We start from the raw sequence: 20,887 nt of genomic DNA, 5'->3' as shown, positions 1-20,887 counted from the left end.
TGAGTTTGGCCTTTGACCCATATCCCATATATCAGTGGTTTCTAGACTTCCTCATCTCTCTTATCAGGTAAAAAAAAATTTACAGAAAGCTAAAAGAAGATTGTTGAATTTTGATTTTGCTAAGTAAAAACCGAAACTGCTATCATCCGCAATTCAATATCATTTTACACAAGGAATAGCACCCAAAATATAGGAGGGTCATAACTATTTAATTTTTCTATTAAAAAAAAAGTTGACTACATTTAGCTTTATAAAAAACTCACTGTAATGTTCTCCATTTTTCTCTAATTTCACCAGGATGGACTTACGGGGTCCCATTCCTATAGATCTTACTTCTCAAATTTTAACGAGCATACATGCATCACCTGGGGGTTTTGTCAGACTGCAGATCCTAATTCTGGATGGGACCTGAGATTCTGAGTTTCTAGAAGCTTCCATGTCAGGTTCTTGCTGCTGGAGCCCAGATCACATCTTCAGTAGCAGAGCTTAGTCTATATAGTAAGAAACCGCAGATTGGCTTGATCGTATTTGTATTTTAAGAAGTTAAACCAGACAACCACATATAAAATTGCTTGTAAATGGCTTGCTGTTTGCAGTTAATCACACAACGAAAGATGTGTGAATACATATCCTGTGGGTTACGAAAGATTACTTTAACAGCTTTCTGGTTTTCTGACTCATTTCAGGAATTCCTCAAATGGCAAGAATACCTCAAAGATTCACAAAATATGCATTCTTTGAATTTACCGTGTATGTCTCTTCCTGATTTAATACCTTAGTCTTGGTATAGAAATGGACTTCTAGTAGAATTCTTATAAGTAGTAAGTTTCAACAATAGAACATCTACAGCAAAAAATAAAACAACTTAAAAATAGTGTAAGTAAAACCAGCAGTAGTTGATTTGGTGCCATCTTTTCTCAGGGGCTTGAGTAATGACTGAGTCCCATACATGGGGAACAGATTGTTCCATGCAAGGCCTATTAGAAGTTAACACCAAAGCAGATGTTCCTGAAACTTCTGTTACCATTATACATGCAAATCCAGCCAAGCTGTTCTCATCTTATTATAGAAAAAAAATATGTAATAATAAATTATATTTTCATGAATGGCTTAATAAGGATTAATTGGTAAACATTCATAAAAGGGTAAAAGAAGTTTAGAAGTGTACTATTTAAAATAATTAATACTTTTATTACATCAGAAGCCTAAGACATGAGGAGCAATAGTAGATGGTAAATTTATTGTGAAGTCTGCTAGAACCCAGGGTAGAAAATTGCAAAATAGAATTACTTTGGGTTAGTTGTAATTGTAAAGAATCTCTAAGTTCAGAAACTAGATGGGAGTCCTTAAAAGTTCAATCCAGAGATGTTTCTCACAAAGAATTTAACAGGCGATTGCTTTCTCCCAAAGCCTGTTTAAACAGCAGTCCTGAAAGTATTTACTACTTTTAAAGGGAGTCTACTATGGATTGAATGTCCCCCCCAAACTCATTGAAACTTAACCTCCACTGTAACTGTTGAGGGTGGGAAATCCTATTATGATGATTGAAAGGTGAGGCCTTGAAGAGGTGATTAGTTAGTGAGGCCCATGCCTTAATAAATGGATTAATCCATTGATGGTTTAGCGGTGGTCATGGGTGTGGTTCTGAGGGCTGTAAAAGGAGAAGGAGTGGGGAGACATCTCTCTCTCTGCTTCTGCCATCTGCCATGTGACAACCTGCTTTGCTGTGAAGTCATTACCCACCAACCAGGCCTTCACCCGATATGTTCCCTGGACTTCCCAGCCTCTGAAACTGTAAGCAATGAATATTGTTTCTTTATAAACTATCCCGTTTTAGGTATTTCTGTTATAAAAAACAGAAACAGAGAGTTATATTCTTTGGTCTTCTGCTCTATAAGGGGGTATCCAGGACCTGAATAAACACAATTCCTGATGCAGTCAGAACCCAATTTTATGTAGCTTTCTCTGCCTTCACTCAGTGGCGGTGCTTTTCTCTTGCCATGGAAGAAACCTCAGGCAGGCCCATGGCTTCCCCGCTCACTTTTGGGTAATAGACAAGTCTTAGGCATCTTATGAAACAAAGAGCCTCAGTCCCAAAATATAGAATAGGTGTCAAAAATAGTTCTAGTTTTCTAGAAAATATCTCTAAGGCTATCTTATCTATTAAAATCCATGCTAGTGAGAAGAAATAGGGGAAAGAAGAAATAGAGATGTTTGTATATCTTTAAAATTCAGAAACATCTAAGACCTGTGAACCAGAGATGCTAAAATACACTTAAAAAAAAAAAAAATCCTCCCAATTAGTTAATCAAGTGTACGAAGAGCTGATATCCTTCCACCTCTGGGTCCTCCTCACACAGAGCAGGGGCTTTACTGAGGTCCAGGATGTTTAAAAGATTATCCTCTGTGAGGCAGGGAGAATATTGGGATTTCTTTTTACATTTATTTGTCTGAAAATAAAATACATTAAGCCTTACTAATATGTAATGTTTTAATTGACTTTAGTAGCTGTATTTTTCTCTCTCTCATCAGATAGATAGATGTATAGATTGATAGATTTATAGCTAGATGGATGATGGATGGATGGATGGATAATAGGTGGATATATAGGTAGATAGGTAGGTAGACACATGATGGACAGGTGGGTATGTGAATAGATAGATTTTTTTTTTTTTTTTTTACTGTGGGAGGACTGTGGGATAAACAGAAGTTGGAAGTGTCTAATCTAAAATACCAGGACATTTTTGTTTCCAGAGCCTGGTCAGATCACTCAATTTCTTCAAGTTGTCTTCAAGAGGAACAATCTAAGAGGACTACTTTTTACATGGAAAGATCAGTAATAGATATTAGCTACTGTATGAAGTGTCTTGAAGTCTTAGTCTTAATTTTCTTTGTTTTTTTAGTCCTAATTTTCTCGAGCAAGAACTTACTTTGGTGCTTTGTTGTTGCTGTCATTTGCAGCAGGCCAGCACAGGGATGGAACCCCGGACCTGGGTGGTATGGGCACCGCGCTCTAACCAGCCGAGCTAACCGGCCAGCTCCTCAGTTAGTTTTGAATAACGCGGCTGCAGCAGCCGCCACCTGTTTTAGCTGGAGAAGAGATAAACAGGACAGGGCATCGTGTGCCCGGGGTCGGGGCGAGTGTTGCAAAGGCTGAGAGCGGGAAGGGCACCCAGGGTGCGGGTGACGGGCACGTCCTCGCCGAGCAGGGGCCGAACCCTCCCCAGGCCGAAGCCCAGCACTGAACCAGCACCGAGGACGGGCGCTGGTGGCCGGGCGGCGAGGCTCGGCGGCGGCGGCGGTGGCGGCTCGGTCCTTGGCTTCCCGGAGCCGGTGTCACGAAACAGGGGCTTCCCCACTTGGCTCGGGCTGGGACCTTTAACGTTGTGAACGGAAACCTCTCGGGACGCGAGTTTGCTGAAACCGCATTGCTGTCCTTCCCGTCACTTGTCGTGTGCTGGCTGCCGCGAGCCAGGGCGCGGGGCCTCGCGTCCCGGACGAGGGGGTCGGCGTCAGCGATGTGCGTGCTCAGCACGAGCAAAGTGCAGAATACAACTGTCGTGGGTTCTTGCTCAAAGCACGCCATCTACGGCATTTAAAAGTGCAGACTTCTTTCTCTTTAATCATCTACATGGTGACCCCAGTTTTGTTGTAGGAATGTGGCTATGGCCTTAGGCGCCACTTGGGACATGCAGCACAAAAGCACCTGCAGACTGGACTTGTGACATTGATTAGACCTCGCTGAAGACCTAAGGGTCACTGTGATCCGCCTCCCTCAGGAACCCTGGCTGGGCCTGTTGGCTGCTGTCGGAACGTTCAGAAAACGCTCAGGGACCTGCGCAAGCAAGGGCTGCTCTGCTGCACTTCAGACTTCTGCTTGTCCCAGCACACGGTGACACGGCTGGCTGTACGTTCTTAGGAGGGAAAAGATGCCCAGTGTGCCTGCCCGAGGGCGTCCATCCTAAGTCTGGAATGGTGTGCCCCGTGTGGCTGACAACCGAGGACACGCAGTGCAGGAGGTGCCACCCGGGCAGCCGCCAAGGACAGCTCTCCAGATCTGAGCTGCCTGGTGGGAGAGGCTGTTGGGTGGCAGCTGAGGAGTCCTGTGACGTTCTGGGAACAGGGGGAAAGCCGCTGTCCCTGAACTCACAGCCCCTTTGCTGGACTGCATAGCTGAGTGTGCCTCCTTTTCCCCACAGTCCCGCCAGCCCCCTGGCCCTGCGCTGCTCCCACCTCTCTCTTCCTGTCCCCAACGCTGCCTGGTCTCCTGGGTCTCCTGCCATTCCTTCTGTGGAGAAGCGAGGGCCCACGCGGGAAGGACCTGGGGACAGACCTGGAGAAGTCACAACTCCCCCCTGCCAAGGTGAGCGAACGCTGCTGGCTCTGTGGCCTGTTTCCGGACATTTCCAACCTCCTGACAACCATGTGTAGAGGGACACTCTGGAACTTTGCACACCCTGCGGGGCCCTGGGGCAGCTGAGCTGCAGATGGGATCAGGGACCACCATCCCGCTGTTGTCCCTCTTTTCAAAAGCAACCCCAGGCTCTGCCTTTCCTCCCACGCGTGGACACTGTCGTTTTAGGGTTTTTCCTGTGATCCCAGTATCTATCAAAGCTCTTTTCTCAGAGATTTCCTTCTCTTGCTGGAAATGACGTAGCTGTTAGGAAACTTTGTTTGACAACCGTGTTCCACTGAAGCATGTCCCTCCTGTTAAACTGCTGTCCCTTACCCCTGAAGGACGTCCTTCCCATCCTCATGATCTCTCCCACGCGTGTTTTCAAAAGGGCCTTATTCTTGACCCCAGAACCCCGGACTTTTGAGTATTTCCCCCAAAAGTAACCTTTTTTCTTTTCAAGAGGGTAAGATCGACAAAACTGAGGTATCAAACATAGCAATTATACCTACCTGGGTCACTTAGCTGAAATGGTTAATTTCGTAAGCCTCTAGGCAAGTAGTTGCACAAATCAACCCACTCCCTGACGGTCACTAGCGTGGGGACTCAGCACGAGGGCTGCTCTCTCCTGACTTCCTAGCCAGCCCCTCTTTGTCACCTTCTAATGTCATCTGCTCTTGGCTCATGCGGCTAACACATCTTATTTCCATTTGTTTTTAAATTAATTTTTCCTTTATGTCCACTAGAATCAGTATAAGCTACCTCTGTGGAAAAACTGTCCAACACTTTAAACCAGTCATATTTTATATTACTTTCTCATAAGACATCCTAGTTCATATTTTTCTAGGAAGACAATAGTTTATTTATTTATTATTTTTTTTTAAAAAGATGACCGGTAAGGGGATCTCAACCCTTGGCTTGGTGTTGTCAGCACCACGCTCAGCCAGTGAGCAAACCGGCCATCCCTATATAGGATCCGAACCTGTGGCCTTGGTGTTATCAGCACCGCACTCTCCCGAGTGAGCCACAGGCCGGCCCGAAAGACAATAGTTTATAATTCTGAATTTTCTCTTAGCCCTCTATCCTTAGAGGCATTTTGAGTATCCCACAATTTCACATCCTTGGCTAGTCTGCTTATTTACATTTTCGTGGTGAAAGTGACTGGGGGGACAAACCATTCCAGTGATCGTAGTACTTCTTAAATGCCTCCCCAGCCCTGCCCCACAAAATATGAAAAAGACAAACACCAGGTTGGTGCTGCGGATTTTTCTCATTTTTGAGAGATAATTTCTAGTTTTCAAAAATGAGCTTAACAGCTACTATTTTAAAAATCTAACATGACTTATTTTTCAGTTTTTAATTAACAGTGGCTGTGTGACAAAAGGTGCTTATTTATGAGGGGTTAGACTTCAGAAGAGGTAATATGTGTGGATGAACTGGAAGACGTTAGCTGTTATTTGGGATTATTTGCTCCTTGAAAAAAAAATAATTACACAATGATTATACAATAGAAAAAGTAGATGCTCAAACAGCAGTTTTACTAACTTGCAGATAAAAGCCACCTTGGACATTTGTTTAGAAACTCTCCCTTCCTCATGCAGGTTGCAGAGACTCCTTAGTCCCGTGTCCCTAGGTTCTGTCCGGGGAAGGACCCCGGTGCCGTCAACGCTTCTGCTGGCATTCCTTTTTCCTGGATCCCAGTGGCAGCACGCCGCTGGCTAGCTGGGAGAACACTGGCGAGTCAAGCTCTGAGTCTCAGCATTCTCCTTTATAAAATGGGAACAGCAATAAAAAAACAAAATTCCAAAGCATCCCAAACATCCAAAACAGTGAGATACTGCTAGACCCAGGACAGATTCGCCGCTAGGCAGGCCCCCTGGACACATGCCTGCATGCTACGGGAACTGCTGGGAACCGTCGGCCCTCGGGCAACTCCCTGCCCGAGTCTGCTGCAATGGGACCCTGCAGCTAATCCCCACAAAAGTGAAACGCAGAATGCTGTAACATCTATTTTTGAACTTAAATTGCTTTGTCTTTTTCATCGAATCAAGTGCAACGGAGCAAAAGTTCTGCGTTTGTCACCAATCCTTTATTGAAACTGGTAACTTACACACTTTATAATACAACAACAAAAATAATGTTCAATATATACAGCCTTCGTATGGACTATTTGACTATACACAAGGCAGAGTGATAACACAATCTAATCTTCATCATATGTGTGCACAAAAAGACACCAAACAGACAGCATGTGCACATTACAGTGAAATGACATCACAGGTCCAGTGACAATTCAGCATAATACAAAACATATTGATCTACCGCAAATGACATCTTTCTAAACACCCAGCTCTTACTCAGTAGTAATTTACCCAGAGTCTGAAGCAGAGATTGGTTGTGTGGCTATAAGTCTCTTAAGTGAGATAACCTCTGCAGATAAGTTTGCTATCCCCTGCTTCAAATACAAATTCTCTGGGTCAGAAACTTTGTAACCATTGTCTTTAATTTCAACAACTCCAGCTTTGAAACTATTCTGAGTTTTGCCATTCAGTTCTTTTTGATGCCAGTGCTCCGATTTGAGAGACCAATCTTGAATGCTAGTCACTTGCACTGAGAAAGGAGGGAGGGCAGAATGCACCACGCTAGGGGTGCTATGCTTTTCGAGTTCAAAATGTCTTTTAGATGTCATGTCAACAGGCGAGGAAAGTTTGTGTGTGGCATCGAACTCATTATCAAATGCTTCCACTTTGATCTGCATGGCTTTGGCTTTGATCCGAAGCTTGTGTGGCAAGGCGGAGGAATTCACTTCTGGGACTTTAACCACTGTCGCGTGCACACGTTTAAGTTCAACTGGAGAATGGATGGGGCCCTTGGGAACCTGCTGCTCATCCTCTCCATCAGATGACTTTCCTACAACACCGTCGTCGGTTTCAGACGTTCTCGGAGAGTTACTGGAGGATCGGTTGGCTTGCAGCAGAGGGGGAGAGTGTGAGTAGCCAGAAAAGGAAGTCGCCATGTAGTTTTGATACATGGATGCTGTGTAGGAGCCCCGGTCATCTCTTGGCTCCCTTGCATAGCTCTCGAGTTCCACCGGCTCTTGCTTGATGATTTGGAACTTGCTTTCAGGACTTCTGCAGCCCCCCTGCACAGGGCTCTCCTGCACGTGGTCTAGGGAGGCCACCTCTGAAACGTCAGACACAGAGCTCTGGGGAGAGTGCTTAATGACAGAAATGCAACTGCTGGCCACCATCGCCGGCTCCTGCTCATCCACGAATGAGCTCACGCTGGACTTGGACGTCTGGTAGTCCTGAAAGTATACAGCTGTAGAATTGCTGAGCTTCTGAACCTCTTGAGCATACGCTGTGGAGCTAATTAAGCCAAACTTTAATTTTAGGGAAAGCAGTTCAGCTTTTAAAGTGGCGTTTTCTTCTCCCAGTGCAATCAGTTTGTTCTCTAAAACCAGGTCATTTAGTCGACGCTTCTCCCGAGATCTCTTGGCAGCTTCGTTATTTTTCCTCCTTTTTTCCCAGTACATTGCGTCTTTCTTTTCATCAGGAATGAATTCCCGTTTCCGCCGACATGCAGAAGATTTGTTTTTCCCCACACTTCCTTCATTCAGAAGTAACTCTTCACCTGTGGTCAAGTCTTCGGACACCTCGGATAGAGCAGAACTGAGTGCCATCATCTTGTCCACGTTGCTACTGGTATCAGGAGAGGCCTGCTCCTTTTTGATGGTCTGCATTTTTCTCAGCTGCATCAGAAACAACCTTACTCTGTATGTATCGTAGGAGAACAAACTATTTTCCCAGTATTCTCAAACTCTTTAAGAAGTGTGGTTTAAAATCCATGAATACCCTTCCTTTTGTTCCACTGTCTGGGATGAACGTCAGGCTCTTCTTACTGAATAGGGAGGGTAGAGCCTTCTTTGTTACCTGCAACACATGAAAAGAAACATTATTCATTTGATAAACGTTTGTTAACCAATTACATGCAAGGAACTGTGCTGAGCATTTAGAGTAAACAAGTATGGACAAGGTGCAGCTCTTTCCTTCAAAGAGTCTGCAATCTCCAAAAGGAAGCAAAGCTGTAAAGGACAAATCTCCAGTGAGACCTGTCAGCTGGGGACTGTGTGGTCCAGGAGGGTTGAAAACCACCACCACCAACAAAAACCAACCAACCAACCAACCAACCAAACAAAAAAAAAAACCAGGCTCTACTACCCAAGGAGAAATAGAGGAAGGCTGGGTTTAATGAGAAGAACGACAGGGTGGGGGCATGTGGGTGTGAGGCCATTACAGGAAGGAAATGACAAGACGCCTCTGGTTGGTAATTTTCTAAATAGTACTTGCATACTGTGGTGCTTCCAAATCATTTCAGATAGCATTTGTATTACTGCCAAGCAAACATGCTCACCTCTTAAAAGGAACTCTACCAAGTAAACTCATTCAGTGGCAGTAAACAAGTTCTGCAATCGTATATAGAATAAGTATAAATGGAGCTAAATTTTTATTTCCACAAAAACTAAAATAAAAGCCACATAACAACTGAGTTGTTGGTTTTAACCTGTGCCTTAATGTCAACATAAACCTGCTCACCACGTCCCTGACTACCTGGTGGGCTTCTAGCCTAGCAAATTCCACCAGGCGACTCACCACACCTGAAAGAAAAGGATTTTTCTTGATAAAGTTTTCTCTTTGGAAGCATCTGTGCTTATGAGATCAGAAATATTCCCTTTTCTGATTCCTTCAAAATGATTTATCAAACATACAAGATTGAAGCATCCAAAATACTCTTTTTGGTCCTGAAAATTACTATTCAAGGGATTTTTTTTTTTCTTTTTAAAGTACAGACCATTCTTGAAACTTAAAATTATTTTAAACAGAGAATATAATTATGGAAAGAATTTCTTTCACTTTTACTACTTAGTTTCAAATAAAATATAAGAACTCCAAAACAGAATCATCAGCGAGCTTCCTCTTACGCTGATGAAATAGTTATAATATGAAATACGAACTTGGCCTGACATTTGCCTTGGCATGAGATTAAATCCCTATTACGTTCCAATGACAGTCTTTTCATGGTGGTTTTTGGATCCGTGTTTCTAGACCTCGATTCTCTGCATAATTTTCCACTTGGTAATACTTTTCATGAGGCAGACGTGCTGCAACAACTGCCCATTCGGCGCCACCTGCACAGAGTGGCGCTCCATCCTGCCGTGTCAAAAAGATTTCATGTTTTTGCTTTACGTCACTGTTTCTTTCTTATGCATAGTTTTATAATGACTAATGAAATGAAGTTTAATTTTATCAATTGGAAAAGGCTGACAGCTTCTTTTGTCTTTTCCAGAAGGAACAGAAGGAATGATGTAATAAGTTCAGGATCATAAAGAGTAAGGTTTCGTGCCATGTTTTTGTCCATTAAACAGAGCCAACATGTTTAAGGGAACACCTCGTCACAGCTTAGAGAAGCTTGTGATTATTAATACCAAGTTTCTGTTTTTTTTTTTTTTTAAAGATGACCGGTAAGGGGATCTTAACCCTTGACTTGGTGTTGTCAGCACCATGCTCAGCCAGTGAGCAACCGGCCATCCCTATATGGGATCCGAACCCGTGGCCTTGGTGTTATCAGCACTGCACTCTCCCGAGTGAGCCACGGGCCGGCCCAAGTTTCTGTTTTTTGATACTGAAACTTTAATGGGAAGTGATGGCAGGGACCATGTTATAGGAGGCAGTGATTTTGTAGAAAAGGAATCTATTTATCACTTAGTAAAACGATACTATGTCCTATAATTTCCATTTAGGGTTTGTCTTCTAATGCGAAAACCCATTTTCCTCTACATGGTGAATGGACTCTTTCTTCCAGTTAAAGCTTGTATTCCCTAATTCAGCCAGGTCCTCACCCCTAAAGTAAAGTGAGTGATGAAGTGAAGAGTAAGAAATCCCAGCGGAGGGAGGACAGTTACTCTGATCGTTCTGAAGGTGCCTTTCCAATCTCCACTGTATCCTCAGCTACTATTCTTGTTAATTTTTAGTTTTTAAATATCATATGGTCCCTTGCACACTATTATTCTGGGTATTTTCTCCACTTGAGAATCTTTCTCTTCCATACATCTTCTTATTTATCCCTTCCTTTAAAAAAATCCTGTTCTTTTCACGTTTTGCCTCATTTATTAGCTTTCACAGTAATGCTTTTGAAATGCCCCAGCATTCCACCTGTTTTAGTTTCTCTTCCTAAACTTTTCATGATTTCTCTCCATATCGAGTGAATTGAGAACTTTTTCAACCTCCTGGCCCAAAGGTGTGCACTCTGGGTATGGACCTGGATGCTGCCAGTGGGGCAGGTGGCCGTGGCCACACAGCGTCGGGAAGCCGTCCTGCTTCCACTGAACTAAGTGGGCCCATTTGTCTTAAAATTTCTTCATCCCTTTTTTCCAGGTACCAAAGTACTCCAGGTCCACCTTATCACCTCCACCGCTCTGTTGGTACACTAAAACGTACAAAAACCCTTACTTCTTTCTAATCTTCTTCCTGTTTGAATTTCACAGTGTGTCACTATGAAACTGTACACACTGTCTCAACAACTCAACAGGCAAATCACCACATACTTACTATCTCGGGGTATTTTCTGTAATATTTTTTTGTCAAGTAATGTGGCAGTGTTAAAGATTTTCTCAGCACCGTGGGTGACAGAGAGAGGCGCTAATCTCCTGCACTGTGTATCATGTTTGTCTTCTATGCTCAACTAAACTGCAAATTACCTCGAGGTGGAAATTAAAATATAGTTGTAGTCTTCTAGCAACAAACTAAAGATACTGGGTGCTCAACATTTGACTGTAGTCACCCATTTACCTTATGTAAGAGAGTTTTATTTTTTATTTTTTTATTGGATTTTTAAAAACAATTTTATTGAGATATAATTCTCATACCATAAGAGTTCACCGATTTAAATTATACAGTTCAGTGTCTCTTAGTATACTCACACAGTTCTGTAACCATTGCCACAATCAATTTTTTTTTTTTGATAATTTAAGAATGGAAATGTACTTTTTTTTTTTTTTTTTTTAAATTTTATTTTGTCGATATACATTGTGGCTAATTATTGCTCCCCATCACCAAAACCTCCCTCCCTCCTCCCTCCCCCCCTCCCCCCTGTAAGAGAGTTTTATAACCAGAAAACATTTCTGATGCTCTCTTTTTAATTTAAAATTGTGTGATTTCTAAAGATGTTTTAGTTATTAACAAAGAGCTTCTTATTCATTAATCAGTTTCTTTGACACATATAGAGCACCTACTGTGCACCCACTGGGTGCTGAGCTAGACTCGGGGCACAGACTGCCCAGACTGCAGGAACTCCCAGGGAGGTGGGAGACAAATGTGGGAGCACAGCTGAGGTGTGCGCATGGAGTTCTGTACACACCAGGCAGGCGCGCGTAGCACGGAGGCCCTTCTCGGTACAGTGGTAATAACAAAACAATATTAATAGGTGCCACACTTACTGAACACTTACTATGAGCAGGCAAAGGGAGCCTGCCTTGCTTTATTTCATTAACCTTCACAACCAGCCATTTGCAGATGAGAAAACCAAATAAGGTTCAGAGCAGTTAAGCAACTTGCCTAAGGTCACACAGCTAGTTAAGTGGTGAGGTAAGATTCCAGCCCAGCCCTGACCCCAGCTCCAATTCCTTCCACAGTGCCCTCTCCTACACTTTCATAGAGTTGTTCTGCATGCCTGCCAGTCTCATTTACATATAGCCCTTTCCTGCGTCTCTCTCATTTCTGAGTAATACACACTTACTTCCTAAGTTACTCTGGGGGCAGTAAGGCACTTTTAGATGCTGTACTAACTTCTTTAAGCCAACAGAGGTACCACTTAGAATTTTCTCCATCTTCCCCAGTGGTTTCATATCATGAGAGTACATAATGAATTGAGGAAACATTTTACTAATTTTCATATCTCTGCTAAAATTTTAATCCCCTGGTAATTCTGTTTATGTTAAAAAATAGAAGAAAAGAAATATGATAGCTGTGGACATTGCCACAGTGGATGGCACAGTGGAAACATAACAGTGTTTCCATTTTCAGCATGCAGGGAGCAATGTCTCTCTGACCCTTGCATTTTGCAGCTGAATGGTTCAGCTAAAAAGAAAGGCTGAGTGACTGTTCCAAGATCACACAGCACTGAAAGACAGAGATGGGCCCTGGAATCTATTTATGTTCCTCAACAATAGATTGAACTAAAGCAAACGCAATGGTGGTTTACAAATGCCTTCTAAAAACATCAGCATTTACGCCAACCTAACAATTTTATTTCAAATCCCAATATTTTCCCTTATGATTAATTTAACAATTACTTCATCTATGCATCATCTTTTCAAGTCAACATTTAATGCTGTGGCACATTAGTCACTGCTTGTTTCTTTTTTGGTGAATAAATGACATTACATGCCAATTCTATGAGGGTAATATATTCAGCATGATTAACTTCATTACACCCATTAAATGATATGACTGTTTCTTAAAAACACAAATAAAAAGAAGAAATTTAAGAGAAGGAGTCATCACATGCCAGTTGACATATTTTTCCATACCTAATGTGAAGATGTCATCATTAATTAATTCTTTTTTATAGTACACTATTTCTATAAGCAGGATTTTTAAAAGTTTATGTAAAAGTCAGCTGACCTAAATATTGTTTTTAATGAAGAACAAGATTTGACTTAGAAAAATAACTAAAAGGAAAAAAAAAAAAAAAAAAGATTTGACTTAGAACATTTTCTAAAACAATACAACTTTATAACATAAATTCTAGACCAAATTTATCCTTGAGGAGTTGTATTATTACTTATGTTTATAATGATAAACTGTATTTTCCCTGGTCTCTACACGATCTCTCACAGGATTATGTTTGACAATTCAATCTCTTCACAAAGAAAGAAAATAAATACTTGGTTTCAAGCATCTAAAGTCTTACTAGTAGTTTGGACATTTAAATCTACTACGAGAAAATTTTATTAATTATCTCTTGAAAGGGTAAGTTTTATTGCAAATTGCTTCTGTTATATATTTTGTTTTTAAAATCCTGCCAATACAAGATGAAATACTATTTGACGTGTCCAATGATTTGGTAAGACTTTTACAGAAATATCTCATTTTCCGTCTATTCTCTGAATGTATTGTTTATTCCCTCAGATGTATGGTATAAGTAACATTAAAGAAATGAATTGTCTTCAAGGTAATCCTAAATTACATTAAACTGTGAAGCATTTCTTCACTAAGAAGGCAGTTGCTTATTTTTGAGATAAGTGCCATTTTCATGAAAAAATAAAATCAACTCACAGTCAACTTATATTTTTAAACCATTAATACTAGCAAAATATTAACCTACATTTTCTTCCTATGGGTAAAATCCATGACTTTTGTGTCAATGAAACACTACTCCTTTCCAAGGATAAGAGAATAATCTAATACTTAAAAGCAGAGATAAAATAAGAAACAAATTCGCATGTACAATTAAGGAATGATGGGGGTTGAAAAAACTCAGGAAACACAAGTTGCAAGAGGATATTCTAATCACACCAAAAAAGAAAAGGCCGTTAAATTAAGAAAACTATGTTAAACCTCTCTAAGGGCCAACTAAGTGCTTCACATTAATAACATAATTCTGTCTCTAATAAGTAGCTAACCCTAAAGTTAGAGAGAAATGTGTACTTCATTAAAACAGAGAACACACACTCACATAGATAGACCCACACGCTTTGCCAGAATCTATCCTATCATAGCAACAAACTGACCTAAGTTTTTTATTTGGGTGCAACTGTAAATAAATGTGTCAAAACCTGATTAAGTTTGCCATAAATGAAAACATTTCAGGTTCAACAAAGGACTAGTTGAGAATGAGATTTAAACTTGATAAATATAACATTGCATTTTATTATAACATTGATGTAATTTAAGTAATTGAAGTATGAAATAGTATATAACTTGACATTCTTTTATAAGAGGCCAGTGTTTGTAACCTAATGCCCAATGAAATTTTACTGAAGAATGAGGCACACAGACACCAGCACACCCAATTAGCTGCATGGCTCGGGAAATGAAGAGGGAGAGTCGCGTGGGGGAAAACGGAACAGTAACGCATTTCAAAAAATCTGCAAAAACTTCAAAATGGGGACTGTTAATGCTCTTGAAACTTTTGAAAAGATAACTGACTAGTGTAGCAACTACTCTGAAATCTTACAGGACAGCAACAATCACCAAGTAAGCTGGTTGTAGAAATTGTGCAGTGAATAAGTAATACATGCCATATGGTCTAATGATGGCAAAAATAGTGTCGGTTCAGGGGTGCTAGGGAGGGATGTGTTCAGGGGTGGTTGGAGAAAGTTCCTGCGTGTTCCTGACGATACTGGAGAATCATCCCTATTCTCCTAAGCTTGACTTTTTAATTTCCTGTTCACTTTCCCAGTCAGTGGATGATTGAAGATGTCATTTACTATGTGTTTTATGAATAGAGCAGATTTAAAAAAACAAAACAATGCACACTTTTAGCGTTTTTGTGAAGGCTACTTAATTATAGTTTAAGACCCCTAGAAAGTTAATTAATAAAAGATACCATGTTCTGGTAACTAAAAGGCTTATTTATAAACATCATTTGATTCCTGAAACCGAGTCCTCAAAACACAGATTCTTAATTGCATCTAGCAAATCCCTAACTTTCTTATCATAAAAACAAGCTGATGCTCTCTAATTAAAGCCATATGAGAAACAGGTTTTCTTTTTTGAAACAACAGGAAAGTTATTTGCAAAGAAATTTGAGAGATAGTTGGGGGTGGTGGTAATAAACATTCATTTTGAAACTGAAAAACTTATGAAATGTCTGTGATCAAAGGTCAGTCTTTTTCAACATTCTCATATGAATCCGATCTGGATAAAAGTCAACTCAAATATAATTTAGAAAAATAACAGGATACCACACAATGTGTTAAGGCTGTGAAATACAGACATACCTTACAAAAACAAGAAATGAATATTAAAGGAAATTTCAATTACATTGTTTCTGTTATATTTTGAATGGAATCCCAAGTGTACTCTCACTCCTCAATACAAATTAAAAATAAACACTTTTAACAGCATCCATGCCTTCTGGATTACAATGGAAATAATGAAGTAGGTGTGATTTTAACTTGGGTAAAAATAAAGCCGGGGCAACATGCCTGTGCCTTTTCCATTCCATGCTGCAATCGGTTACATCTCGGAATGGACTCTAATGACCACGGCAAGGTCAACTAAAAGACTCGCTCAGCTGGTGAGTCAGGCACATTGCTCAACGTGCGAAAGGGCTCTCACAAAGGGTTTTGATTTTCAGGTTGTTGCATCACACTGATGTTATAATTGCACTTCACAAAGATAAGCCTCTAACACAGAAAAGGAAATTGTTTCAAAAACTACAGTGAGCCTGTACTCACACTCACTGTGAGTGTGAGATTGTGCCCTGGTCAGGTGCAGATTTCCCCATCTCGTTCTTCAGGCTCTGTGACTTGGGCCGCTAGTCAATTTCTCCCATTTCCCCACCTATAAAATAGAGATGATAACAGAGCCTTCAACACCGCACACTATTAGCTCCTATTCCCATTTCTGAAGAACAACCAGGTGGATTAATTCTAGCCCTCTGGCCGCTCTTGATTCTTAGTGATGTGCTGCCCTATGTCGCAAGCATAAGGGCAAGCCAAATGGAAGTTTTTTTCTCTTAGTCAAAAGGTCAAATGTCTAGTTTCACAGGGCTTGGCCTTGGTTTCCAGCCATATAGGCTGCATATAACCCTCTTCAAGAGAATCTGTGAGGTCTGACCAGCCACTGCAAGAGATCATCTAGGCCAAAGAAAGGGATCACAGAAAGTTCAAGGGAATTGGAAGAAGCCGAGTTATTTGGCATTTGTTCCTTCATTCCTGCTATGACCAACTCATCTCTCCGCTCCTTCAACCAGTTCCCCAGAACATTAACCCCGTGATCTGGGAAGTCTGAAGCTCTGCACTCCTGTCAAGAATTCCCCGCAAACTGAAATGAACACTGGACATGATGGCAAGCAGTTTTCAGAAAAAATAATCATTACCAGAACAAAAGAGTACCTCAAGAAAGATCTTACAGGCTTAATTCCAACATCAATCCTTACAATTACTGTACAGAGATTTAGGCAGAGAAAAATGAAGGTGAATGCCTATGCTAAAAAAAAAAATTCTGGTTTCAAGCATTTTTTAAGCTCCTCATAACCGCCCAACTCAACAGGTTTTATACCCTCAGTTTACCCTGCAGGCCGGTGGAAATCAGAGCAACTGCAGAGCATCACACAAGCTGGGCCCTGGGACCCAGGGCTGCCCGCAGTCTTTGCAACTGGCCAAAGCGTGTTCTCTAGCCACTGACAGCGGTGTGCAACAAGAGGGAAACTGATTAGGGACAGGGGTGCAGGATATGACCTCACCGAAGGCAACTTTTGTTTTCAACAAAGAGCAGACTGCGTTGCTACGCTTTCAGAGAACATCTGTGACGTCTCCATGAACACCCTGTGAATGACTGCATGGCACAGTCTTGGAAGTCTTTGTGCCAGGATGAAAGTACTGTAGCTTTACGGTAGGACAGCGCGTGTATGTGGGCGTTTTGGTTTTGTGTTACAGTATTCTGAAGTCAGGAGGCTGGCGTTCTCTCTGCTCTAGCCTATGACCACATAAACTAAAGGCAAACAGAGCAGAACAAACGCAACGGGCTGGTCCGGCTGGACGCTTCGTTTTCATCACTATCAACACTGGAGCCCCCACCCCCATTTCTGTGGCCTGTGGACATGCGGAGAGTGTCCTTAAGGCCCTTCTCACTTTAGGAGAGGAGACGCGCTCGGCCCCACACAGTAAGGACTCCAGGAACAAAGGTGTCTGCGGTTTCTGAACCTCACTGTGCAGAAAGCCTGGGGTCGGGTCCCCAGGCGGCCCCGCCACCTCGCGCCTGCGCCGAGGTCCCTCGGCTGCCCTCTCCGCGCGGCCCGGGCGAGCCCGGATTGTCCCACAGCCCCGGGCCCCGGCTGGTCCCCAGACTCAAGCTCCGCCGGCCACGTCCCTGCGCGGCGCCTCCCCGAGTCCCGCCTCCCGCCGGGTGGGCGGCGCCGCGAGGACCCCCGCGCCAGAACAAAGGAATGTGGGGAGGGGGCGGGGAGCGGCGCGGGCCACCGAGCGGCCACAGGCGCTTCCCGGTCCCGACCCGAGGTCCCCGCCCGCCACCTCTGGGTCCGCCCCCAACCCCCACTGTCCGCGGTCCGGCGTCCCGCAGCCCCCACGGGCCCGCGAGAGAGGGGCGACCCGGAGGCCGCACGGACGCGCCACTGGAGGTCGCGACCGGTAGGTGGCACGACGCGGCCCCGACAGGCCCGGGCCTCCCGCCCGAGCTCGCAGAATAGGTCGGGGTCCGACGAGAACCACCAGCCGCTTGGAAAGGGGCTGCAGTAACTTGGGGGTACGTCCCCACCCGCCACCTGCACTTTAGCCATTCAAACGTTACGTCAGGAAAAAGAGAAGCGGCTCACGTACGTGTATTCACACATCATTCCACGGGGTGAGAGCCCGGGAGGAGATTCAACGTCTGGCCTACAATGCATTCCTATATCCTACACGAGCAAACCATCTCCTACACTATACCTGCCTCCCGTAAGTCCCATCCGCTCTGGGGGGGGGGGAATACGACGGGAGATAATACTTCTGACCGCATTCGCTGCTGTTATTTACACAAAGCCAAGTACAGAAGATGACACTTGGCCATTCCCCGCTGTTCTCAGAGAACAGCAGCTTCCTGAAGTGTCCTTTAACAAGATAAACGGGAGTCAGCATCCAGCAAATCATCGGGCGCCGCGAAACGCCTTCCTAAAAATACAGTCTTATCAAAGGTCTCCGAAGGCGTGGAGTTGAAACTACAGCAAATGGCCTTGAACTTGCATTTGCACACAGCCCTGGAGAAAACACCAGAAATAGCACCGCGAGGCCACGACTGTTAAAATGTGAAAGGGCTAAATTTAGAAGAACGCACATTTCATTTAGGGCAAAAGACACAGATTCGGCAGCGTTGAGCAAACTGGATGCTGACCTGGTTGTGTGCCTTCCTGTTTAAAATATCCTTCGGAAACAAACAAGCAAAAACAGTGGCACAGTGACATTCTTAAAGGCTGAGATTGCCCTACTTTCTTTGTAGCAAGATTGTAAAATCACGTAATTAGCTCCTTCTTACTGTGCTCACTGCCAGCACATTCGGCAGTTACATAATGCAACATTTCCAGGAAACTATTATGTGATCTGTCCTGTCGTGTCTGAAGAAGCAATGACAATAAGGTGAAAAAAAGGGCTAACCGAACGCGATGCATTAAAACTAGGAAGGTGACGTGGGAAACGTCACAATGGATCGTCCCATATTAAAACGTAACAGCTGGGAGCACTCAAGGGGCGAGCCCCAGTAGTACTCAAGCTCAGAACTCAACCCGAGGAATCCTTCCTTTTACGTTCGGCAGGATCATTTTAAAACACGCTTATTTGGGGACGTAAGACAGACGTAAATAACGATCTAACATCGAACGCCGCGCCGAGGTGACCAAATCATTGCACACACGCGCGCATGTTCCCACATCAGCCCGTAACCCGTGCCAGCGTTCCACCGTGGGCAGATTATGCAACGTACGAAAGGACAAAACCCCACAACCTTCCCGAGGGCTTGCAAAGCACGCTGACGACAAACAGGGTGGAAACGTCTGTGCACACACAGCCCCTGACACACGAGCGCCGCGCAGGCATTCTCCGAATGCCGTCACCGTCCGCGCTCCCGCCCCGCTCTCCGCACAGGCACATCGACACTGTTCCCCACGACCCCACGCTCCCCGCCACCCGCGCCGCCGGCCCCCGGGGGGACGAGGAAGGAGAAACGCGGGAGGAACGCGCATCCTCCCGCCCGGCGCGGTCCCAGCCTCCGCTCAGCCTCCCTGGCGCTCTTTTCTACCAACACATCAATTTTCCCGAAATCGGGAGACATTATGCAACAGCAGCGGGCGGGGGAGGGCGCAGCAGCGCGGACTCGGGGCCGGCGCGAGGCCGCTGCAATCAGAGCAGCCGCCTTCAGGTGGCGAGTCCCTTCCTGACAAGGCAGCAAAAGTTTGTGCAACGAACGCCCCGCGCACACGCGCCGCCGGCGAGCCCCGCGCACGGCCGGGCCCGCGCCCGCCAGCCGCGCGCCCCGGAGCGCGCCGGACCGGGCCGCGGGCGGGGCGCTTACCGTGTTCCTGCTCTCGGGCCGGTGCACCGGGCGGCGACGCGGGAGGAAGGGCGGCCGCGGCCGGGCCGGCGCGCTCGGGGCTCGGCCGGGCCTCCGGGGCGCGGCGCGGGGCGCGGGGCGCGCGGGGCGGGCGGGTCCGCGGGCGCCGCGGCCGCGCCGAGAGATGTGTGTTAGTAGGTCAGCTCCGAGCGCCGCGCTGCGTCGCCGCCGCCAGCCCCGCCGTGACGGGCCGCCGCGGCCCCAATCGCCGCGCCCGCGCCCGCCCCCGGCCCGCAGCCAATGGCCGCGGCCGGCAGGGGCGGGCTTCCCGCGGCCCCGCCCGCCCCGCCCCCGCCCCCGCCCCTCCCCCTCCGCGGCGGCGCCGCCGCTGCCCACCGACGACCGCGCGAGCCCGGGGAGCGGCCCGAGACCCCGCTCGGCGCCGCGTCTGCCCGCCCCGCCCGCGCCCTCCCGCGCCCGCTCGCAGAGGCGCTTTTTGTCTCCCGGGAGCCGCAGCCCTCCGGCTACCTGTTGCCGACCGAGCCCCGGGCCAAGGCCGCGGGGACCCGGGCGGGGCCTCCCTTCTCCGCACTCGCCCGAGAGGACCCCCCCCACCCGGGGCGGGCAGAGGCCGAGGCGAGGGGCGGCGCCGGCGGGGGGCCGGCACTCGGGGCGCGCGCGGCGGGCCAGGGGTCGGGCTGCGGGCCGGAGCCGCGCGGCGCCGCGAGGAAAAGGCTCCCGCGCCGCCTGGGGTCCCGCGACAGCCCGGAGCGGGCGGCCGAGCCCGACGCGCCAACGCCGCGCCTGCATGATCAGGGTGAAGACGACTGCTGCGGACTTGTTGCGTAACACGGCCGGGTGGCGAGGCTCGCAGGGCTGGCTCCGTGTGCCCCGCGCCACGCGGGAGGTGGCCGCCGCGCTGGGACTCCCGCTGGCGTTCGGTGCCGGCCTTGAGAGGACGGCGCACGGTCTCTTCTGGCGATCTTGACCTGGCGGCTCCTTAGTGTCATTTCTGACCCCGATCGATTGGATGCGGTCGTCTTCTCCCCCAAATCCACGGGCTGCGTAAGAAACGTAAAGAAGTGGGAGAAAGCGCACGTAGCGGCGAGTCCGTAAGTCGTCGCACTAGGGTCTGTCAGGGCGCGTGGCATGCGCACCCGTGGCAGGTGGGGGCGACCTCCTCCAGCCGGTCCCCTCCTGCTGGGCCTGCCCGGTGTGGGGCTCGGCC

At 45.9% G+C, this 20,887-nt stretch overlaps 1 protein-coding gene across 3 annotated transcripts; it reads right to left on the bottom strand.

Moving 5' to 3' along the window:
• Nucleotides 1-6,460: 6,460 nt before the first annotated feature.
• Nucleotides 6,461-19,774, bottom strand: NFIL3 (nuclear factor, interleukin 3 regulated). 3 transcript variants are annotated; one of them, XM_063098532.1, is made up of 2 exons: nucleotides 19,681-19,774; nucleotides 6,461-8,325 (listed from the first exon to the last, which is right to left on the bottom strand). In XM_063098532.1, the coding sequence occupies exon 2, from the start codon at nucleotides 8,148-8,150 to the stop codon at nucleotides 6,762-6,764; it is 1,389 nt and encodes a 462-aa protein (XP_062954602.1). In that variant the 5' UTR covers nucleotides 8,151-8,325; nucleotides 19,681-19,774; the 3' UTR covers nucleotides 6,461-6,761. The 3 variants fall into 3 exon arrangements, with proteins under 3 accessions (XP_062954602.1, XP_062954604.1, XP_062954603.1); XM_063098534.1 differs by lacking the exon at nucleotides 19,681-19,774 and adding an exon at nucleotides 18,066-18,201; XM_063098533.1 differs by lacking the exon at nucleotides 19,681-19,774 and adding an exon at nucleotides 17,958-18,054.
• Nucleotides 19,775-20,887: the final 1,113 nt, after the last annotated feature.

This window comes from Cynocephalus volans, chromosome 6 (genome assembly GCF_027409185.1).
Source record: "Cynocephalus volans isolate mCynVol1 chromosome 6, mCynVol1.pri, whole genome shotgun sequence".
In the NCBI taxonomy this organism is placed as follows: Eukaryota; Metazoa; Chordata; class Mammalia; order Dermoptera; family Cynocephalidae; genus Cynocephalus; species Cynocephalus volans.
This window is presented reverse-complemented; position numbering and strand designations above follow the sequence as displayed.

Coding starts and splice junctions, on each gene's coding strand:
- NFIL3 (XM_063098532.1), bottom strand. CDS start 8,150: ATGCAGCTGAGAAAAATGCAGACCATCAAAAAGGAGCAGGCCTCTCCT.